Source organism: Musa acuminata, chromosome BXJ1-8, assembly GCF_036884655.1.
Source record: "Musa acuminata AAA Group cultivar baxijiao chromosome BXJ1-8, Cavendish_Baxijiao_AAA, whole genome shotgun sequence".
NCBI lineage: Eukaryota > Viridiplantae > Streptophyta > Magnoliopsida > Zingiberales > Musaceae > Musa > Musa acuminata.
The window spans coordinates 51,054,887-51,062,579 of record NC_088334.1 but is presented as its reverse complement, the minus strand read 5'-3'; the positions used below and the strand labels follow the sequence as shown (position 1 = coordinate 51,062,579).

The 7,693-nt window shown below is 44.8% G+C and overlaps 2 protein-coding genes across 4 annotated transcripts; both read left to right on the top strand.

Annotated features, from left to right (window-relative positions):
* The first annotated feature begins 1,933 nt into the window (after window positions 1-1,933).
* Window positions 1,934-6,032, top strand: LOC135588680 (asparagine--tRNA ligase, cytoplasmic 1-like). 3 transcript variants are annotated; one of them, XM_065080917.1, is made up of 9 exons: window positions 1,934-2,086; window positions 2,167-3,917; window positions 3,985-4,221; window positions 4,303-4,851; window positions 4,937-5,122; window positions 5,198-5,262; window positions 5,330-5,459; window positions 5,526-5,584; window positions 5,671-6,032. In XM_065080917.1, the coding sequence occupies exons 2-9, from the start codon at window positions 3,435-3,437 to the stop codon at window positions 5,852-5,854; spliced, it is 1,893 nt and encodes a 630-aa protein (XP_064936989.1). In that variant the 5' UTR covers window positions 1,934-2,086; window positions 2,167-3,434; the 3' UTR covers window positions 5,855-6,032. The 3 variants fall into 3 exon arrangements, with proteins under 3 accessions (XP_064936989.1, XP_064936990.1, XP_064936991.1); XM_065080918.1 differs by having other exon boundaries at window positions 1,940-2,068; XM_065080919.1 differs by having other exon boundaries at window positions 1,948-2,337; window positions 2,404-3,917.
* A 154-nt stretch (window positions 6,033-6,186) lies between these two features.
* On the top strand, window positions 6,187-7,498 carry LOC135588682 (ras-related protein RABA4d-like). The gene has a single exon (XM_065080920.1). The coding sequence runs from the start codon at window positions 6,614-6,616 to the stop codon at window positions 7,241-7,243; it is 630 nt and encodes a 209-aa protein (XP_064936992.1). The 5' UTR covers window positions 6,187-6,613; the 3' UTR covers window positions 7,244-7,498.
* The last annotated feature ends 195 nt before the right edge of the window (window positions 7,499-7,693 follow it).

Sequence of the window (7,693 nt, the reverse complement as noted above, 5' to 3'; positions counted from 1 at the left end):
TATTACTATATAATGATAAAGATGTTAGTTAGCAGTAAAGATTCGATCGAAGGTTATTGGAATCTGATCTCACACATTTGGTATATTTCAACTAATTGAAAAGAGATTTATTTGGGAGATTACTATTTGTAATCCTTCTTTTATTATTTACGATCCTAAAATTTTAAATATTTTAAATTATTTCTTTGTAATTTAAATCGATATATATATATATATATATCTCTCAATTTATAATTTAATTCTAGTAAAATCTATTCACTCTTTACCTATAATCTCTTTTCTTTTTTTTTTGCTTCTCCTTTTAGTCGTTAAAGGTGACATAAAATGACGAAACAAAGATAGATGATGAAATCGGATGAATTAAATAGTTTTTGACATTTGTTACAATGATTTAATATCTTTAAGATTATGTATATTCTATAATGATCTAAATGATATCATTTTTTAGGTCAATTGTATTAATCGTCATTTTATGGGTCTTTGCAAATTGTCCAACAAAATACACAGACGATGAGAAAAGTAGGAGGTGATAGTAGTCTATATAGGCGAGAGAAGAAAGAAAAAGAAGAGAGTAAAAATAAAATTAGAGAGAAAATATAATCAGTAAAATATTATTTTCTTAATTTTTTGATAAATTATTAATAGTAAAAAGAGGACTCTGAAAAATAGACTCCTTTATTTGTCATCAACAAAGAACTCATAGAAGAACCTAATTGTCATCACACAAGCAGTCTATCTATGATTTGGGATACACAATTCCTCCCCAATTCTTGTGATAGCTCTCCTTTCCTAAAGGGTCACAAACCATCTCACAAAGTAACACACATTGACCTTTCAGCAAAGCAAAGGCCACACACATCACAGGACAAGCAACCTACTATTTGATGAGCATGGAGGACAAGTTTAGTGGATTTAGGTGATCGATTGCTCGCGTGCAAGCATAGGATTGTGGATTACAGGGATCAGCTGCACTTAATTAAATGGTGGGGCTTTTAGTGAATTGCATATGCTTAACATAAAATAGTTGAGCATGTCAATTATTCACCTTAGTGCATGGAAATGTTGACATATATACACTAAAATACAACTCAATTTCAAGTGCTTGGTTATCTTTATGTCAGCCACTTGCTACATGTTTATTATGTGCATCTAAGCTCCTTCATATAACAAGTGAACTCATGATCTACAATGTCACATATTAGATTATATGTCTAAAATTGCATTTGGGTTGATCATTGCTTCACATCATTTCATTTTGGTTTCTTTTACTAAAAAATGTACATAGCAAAAAATTTCAGAAAATTTGATAAGACCCTAAAGTTTTATCGTCGCTCTAATACCAATTTTACGATAAGACTTTAGGGTCTTATCAATTGGTATCAAAGCGACGATAAGACTTTAGGGTTTTATCAAAAATATACTGCTTGCAAATCCAGACATATGTCATCAAGAGTCAATTCATTGTTTCCGAAGTACTAGCAGTCATCATTCTCATCATATTTCATTATCTTTGGGTGTTACACTGAAGTCATAATGACATATGTCATACATACCACTTGCAATTATTGCAGTTCCCATTATCTATTATGATGGTACTAAATGCCTCATGATTTGCTTACTAGGAAAGAGAAAATGATGATGTTAGCTTAAGTAGAAAGCCTACATACATATTAGTAGATTAATTATATCTTGTTGGTGGCTTCTTTCATCATCACACCACTCCAATGATTATGCCATGGTAAAGAGGAGATTCCAATTTAAAATCTTGCAATGAATCATTAAGATTTTTATCAACTGAAATCTTACATCACATCATCATAAGTATGAGAACCAGATAAATCATTTAAAATAAAATTAATTACATAATATCTCGAGTTCTCAGCCAAAACCTTTGGTAGGTGGATCGTTTTGTATCATATATTAGAACAAATGAATCATAGATGAGTGATAGAATAGTGTAGAGGAGTCTGATTGAAGTTTGAGGAAGTGGACAAAGGGAGGAGGAAGAAGAAGAGTGGCATGCGTGGCCAGCCATGGAGATGTATCCAAAAGACCTCGGCGGCCTCATGTGCTGACCACAATAAGAGTAGGCTACAAGTCTGGATTTCCTATTGCTTTCATTCTGATTCCTCTACACTTTTCTGCTTTGTTTGTGCCCATTTGCAGGAATAGTTTCATGTGAGGCAGCTGCTCCTAATGATTGATCTCGCACTCTCCTTATGATACTCGTGGACCGAAGCTTATCATCATCGCTGCTGCTGCTGCTGCTGCTGCAGCAGCAGTTAATTACTCATCCTATCATGTCACAATCATCACCAACCATTGTTAGCATTCGGGGTGAGCCTTCTTCGCTTGTTATAAGAGCGATCCGCATCGGCGTTGTCTCATCGCACTATGGCGAAGGTGGCTTGCGAGCTCGGGAGCATGACGGTCGTCCGGTGGTGCGCGGGGCGGGAGAAGCAGCAGCAGCCGATGGGTTTCGGTGGTGGAAGGAGGATGCGGAGGACGCGGCGGCGGGGCGGCACGGTGAGGCTGGGCAGCAGGCGTCGAGGACTGCTGCTTCGGCGACTGGTGCGGTGGTCGCAGTTCCGGTGGCGGGTGGTGGCGGAGCTGTTTGCGCCGCTCAAGAAGGCGGTGGCGGAGATGGTCTCGGGTAGGGAGTTGGTGCGGTCACAACACTTGGCTTTGCCCTTCATTTGCCACTTTCCGGTCCCTCTCGTATGATATCTTCCTCGAAGCACGTACAGTTTTAGAGGCCGTGTGTTGTGATCTAAAAGCTGCCGCTGGCAATTTTATCTTCCGCAATATTTCAATCGATAACGGTTTGCCAATTAGATCGCATCAACATCCGCAAACTCTGTCAATGACATCTTTTCTGTGCCTCTGCGAGTTCGGATCAGAAAACTTATTTTCCTACGATCGATCAGTTTTGATGATGACACATCGGAGCTTATCCTTTTGAGACTGTAATATATACTCTGTTCTCCGTGTCCTTCTGGTCTCGATCATTGCAACAAGAACAATAAACCCGAAAGAGAGGTAGCAATATGAAGCTTTGAACTTGTTTTGATGATGAAATGTTTGATCGAGTTCATACTGACTTATCGTTTTCGATCGCTAGTGTGGAGGGTGTCGAACAAAGAAGATGTATGAGAATATATTAGGTTTAAATCACTTAAAAAGGATATTAGATGAGATATACGAGGATATGATACGGTAGCATCCACGGAACTTGGAAGAAGAAGAATGCCTTGTGCTCGAGAGAGAATCAACCATCCACGATTCCTCTCCGCATTTGGAAGAAGAAGAATGCCTTCTGGTTGGAGCCAAACCGACCAAAGTAACGCATTGTCTCACCGTGCACCCAAAGCATCCGTGCACGTACGGCCCCTTCCCTTCCCCTCCAGACTTCCCCCATCACTCCTCTCTCTTGTATGCCAATATATACGCCATCTCCGCCAGCTGCCCTCCTCACCTCCTCTCCCATCATTCCATTAATTACCATTGCCCTCGTAATCATGGCGTCTGCACAACGCGCCGCCGCTGGCAGAAACCAGCTGCTGCGGGTGCCGCCGCCGATCCAGCGGTTCAAGTACTCCAAGCGGGTGGTGCTGAAATCGATCCTGGACCGCGAGGACAAAGGGCTGGCAGTAGCGGGGCAGCGAGTCGTGGTCGGAGGATGGGTCAACTCTCGCAAGGAGAGAGCCGAAGTCGACGGTGCACCCATCCCAACGCCGCCGGCCGAAGCGGACGACGTCCTTTTCGGCGAAGTCCACGTGCAATACGTCCCCTTCCTGAGGCCGAAATCGAGCATTCCGGTCGGCGGCGGCCGCGGCGCCCAGGCCCTTGCGGCGAAGGACAAGCACATCATCATATACTTGCTAATCAACGACGGGTCCTGCAGTAGTAATCTTCAGGTCTGAATCTTCTTGTCTGCCCTCGGCCAAATGGCTCTTTGCGATTGACTTTGTTGCCCTGTTGAAGCTTGTGATGGACTCTTCCATGTCCATTCCCGGCCAAGTTGTCGCCGTCGGGAACTCCATCTTGGTCGAAGGCGTGCTGCGGAGGAGTTGGACAGGAAGAAGGCGTGTAGTCGAGCTCATAGTGGAGAAGGTGCTGTACGTTGGGGCCGTCGATCTAAAGACTTATCCACTAGCGAAGCCGCAACCCTCATTGCTGTTCCTCAGAGACCATCCCCACCTTCGTCCTCGTTTCATTACGGTAGTTCTTCAGATATCATCAGTACGATTTGCATGTCGACCATACCATTCCAATGAAACTTAATGTATCATATGCATGTAGATTGGAACTGTGGCTCGCATTCGGAGTAACCTAACTTGTGCTTGTCATGCGTTCTTCGACGACCTCGGGATCATACACGTCCACATGCCCATCATCACATCTCTTGCCACGGGAACCCAAAGCCAGAGGTTCCAGGTTACAACCCTCCTCGACGCAGCAGATCAAGGACATGTCGACCTCGAAGTGTTCAAGGCAGCAGTCCAGGAGAAGAGGAGCAGAATAGATAAGCTACGTAGAGGTGGCAACAACAAGGAAGCTCTGGTCGCGGCAGAAGAAGACCTGGAGAGGTCCAAGGAGCTGGTTCGAGTACTGGAACAGAGGCAGAAGACAGCCACGGTGTACGTCGGAGAAGTGAAGCTCTCCGAGGATTTCTTCGGGCGTGCGGTGTACCTCTCGACCTCAGCTGGGCTTCACCTTGAAAGCTACGCGTGTGCACTCTCTGGAGTCTACACCATTGGACCTGTGTTTCAAGCGGATGAGTCCCAGTCCACGAAGAAGCTGGCGGAGATGTGGATGGTGGAAGCCGAACTGGCTTTCGTAGAACTTGAGGTTGATTATACGATGACACAAATCTGCACATTTGACCTTGTGGATACGCTAAGATAAATTAGATTTCCTTTCATGATGCTTTCAGGACGTCATGAACTGCGCAGAGGACCTGCTGCATTCCCTCTGCTATTCCCTGTTGGCGACGGCAGGCAACGATCTCAAGTTTGCATCAAAACATATAGATAGCGACTGCATCAAGCGACTGCAGTCGATAACCTCAAGACCTTTTGATCGAATCACCTATTCCAAGGCACTTGACATCCTGAATCAGGTGAGTCGCAAGAACCTTTTAAGAGTCTCTCACGATCGATGGTTGTAAATCACAGCAGTGTAATCCTACTGACAGGTAAAGGACAGATCTTTCCTGACAGAAGCTGTCTGGGGAACCAGTCTCTCGGAAGAACACGAGAGGTATGCTTGTCAGCTGTGTTTGTCTGCAGCTCTGTTTCGTTTCTTGACGACGCATTCTGTCAAACAGGTATCTGGCGGATGACTTCTTCGAGAATCCAGTGATCGTGTATGAGTTCCCCAAAGAGATCAAACCATTCTACGTGCGAGGGAATGCTAATCTCATAACAGTTTCTGCTTTCGAAATCATCGCACCCAAAGCAAGTGTTTGACGAGTTAAATCCCAATTTTTCTTCGGTATGGGCGCTGATAGAATTTTTCTGTAGGTCGGAGTTCTGGTTAGAGGAAGCCAAAAGGAGGAAAGATTGGACGTGATCAGCAAGAGGTAAACCAAAACAGGGATGAAGGAAGAACAAGAACACAACTCTTATCTTGTGTACTGACCGAGACCGGTGGTCGAACTCTTTGCAGGATCGGGGAAGTTGGTCTCCCGCATGAACAGTACGACTGGTACATGGATCTCTGCAGGTATGGCTCCGTTCAGCGTTCAGGTTTCAGCCTCGATCTCGAGAAGATGGTCGTGATGGCCACTGGAATTACCGATGCCGAGGATGCAATTCCGTTCCCCAGAGCTCGTGGCAATGCTAAACTGTAAGACTGACGTAAAGCTGATCTGCTTGGTGGAAGAAGATATCTGTATTGCTCATTTCTGGTTTGAAGCTATCTATCAAGCCATGATCTCAAACACTCCGGTCTTCTACTAGATAAGCCTAAAATGTGTGTGCATAATTACAGTTGTTATATGATAATAATGATGAGACGGTTCTCATCCATTGTTTATTTCATAACTTCATATTCATTTAAATCTTCTTTTTTTAATTATAAATTAAAAATATATTTTCAAAAGCACCCTAAATGCATCGTCAGCCTTCATCAAGAAAAATATTTCTTGTAGTCCTTTAAGGCAGGAATCAAGAGACTGTTTAAATCTAAACCCATGCTTCGGTCACATGAGTAGCACAATCTTATAATATTATGCGAAACATTTGATAGCACAACATCAACGAGGACATGTTCAAGAATCATGTCATACCAATGAATCGCTTATACCCAACCAAGCTTTAATGGACCAACAAGTGATCTATGCTGAATGCAGTCTATTCCGTTCCAGTGGTGGCACAGAGAAGATGAATCCAAACATCTCACTCGTCTTTCCAACAAGAAAGCGAGTTGAACTCATCACAGACGACTGTTGACAGCAGGCACATCTACTGCAGTCCATATTCCTTTTCTTCGGTTACCAGTCTCTGTGCATTTAATAGTCCCCGTGAGCACAAGAGAGAGACCGGTGGTGATTGAATACGCACCATATGAACCGGATTCGGTCCGCGAGAGTCCCAAGGAGAGAAGGGGGATGGATTATGTGTTCAAGATGGTAGTGATCGGCGACTCTGCGGTCGGCAAGTCGCAGCTGCTGTCGCGATTCTCGAAGAACGAGTTCAGCGCCGACATCCGGGCCACCGTCGGAGTCGAGTTCCAGACCAAGACGGTCCGCATCGACGATAAGCTCGTCAAGACCCAGATCTGGGACACGGCCGGGCAGGAGCGGTACGGGGCCGTCACCGGCGCCTACTACCGCGGCGCCCTGGGCGCGCTCATCGTCTACGACGTGACCAAGCACCCTAGCTTCGACCACATCCCCCGGTGGCTTGACGAGCTCCGCCACCGGGCCGACCCCAACGTGGTCATCATGCTCGTCGGCAATAAGTGCGACCTCGAGGGGCTGAGGGCGGTGCCGACGGAGGCCGGGAAGAAGCTGGCGGAGAGGGAAGGCCTGCTGTTCCTGGAGACGTCGGCGCTGGACGCGACCAATGTGGAGAAGGCCTTCCACATGGTTCTGGAGAGGATTTATCGGCGGGTGAGCAGGAAGTCGCTCGGCGGTGCCGATGGCGAACGGGGGTTCAACTCCTCCCTCGGCGGGACAGTGCTGGATGTCAAGGTCGGTCAGCAGAATACTACTCACCGGTGCTGCTCACAACAGTAGGAGCACTTGGGACTCTCTCTCTCTCTCTAGGGTGATCAGCAAGCTTTCTTGATGACTGGGATGTACTAGGAACTCGCTACAGATCATGACAACAATTGCTTACATCATTTTAGAGTTTATAGTTCATCATTGAGAACTAATCCATTTGTAGGTCTTTTGTTAGTCATCAGAGTAAAAACATCTTAGTGTGCATTGATGATCACGATGAATAGGTCTGGATGTAATGAAGTTAGTAATGCATCAACTATCTTTCAAGATTATGCAGCAGAGGCAATAAGAATCAGACGACCAGTTTCATTAACTTGCAGGATGATAAAACTGATTTATACTGTTCTGCTAAAAAAAAGTAACAGTAAAAGCAGTGACTAAAATTTTCATCTAGCGTGCAGGGATCAGGATCAAGAACTTTGTTACCTGGTTCAATGTTGATCACCTCGTGAAGTTTCCAAC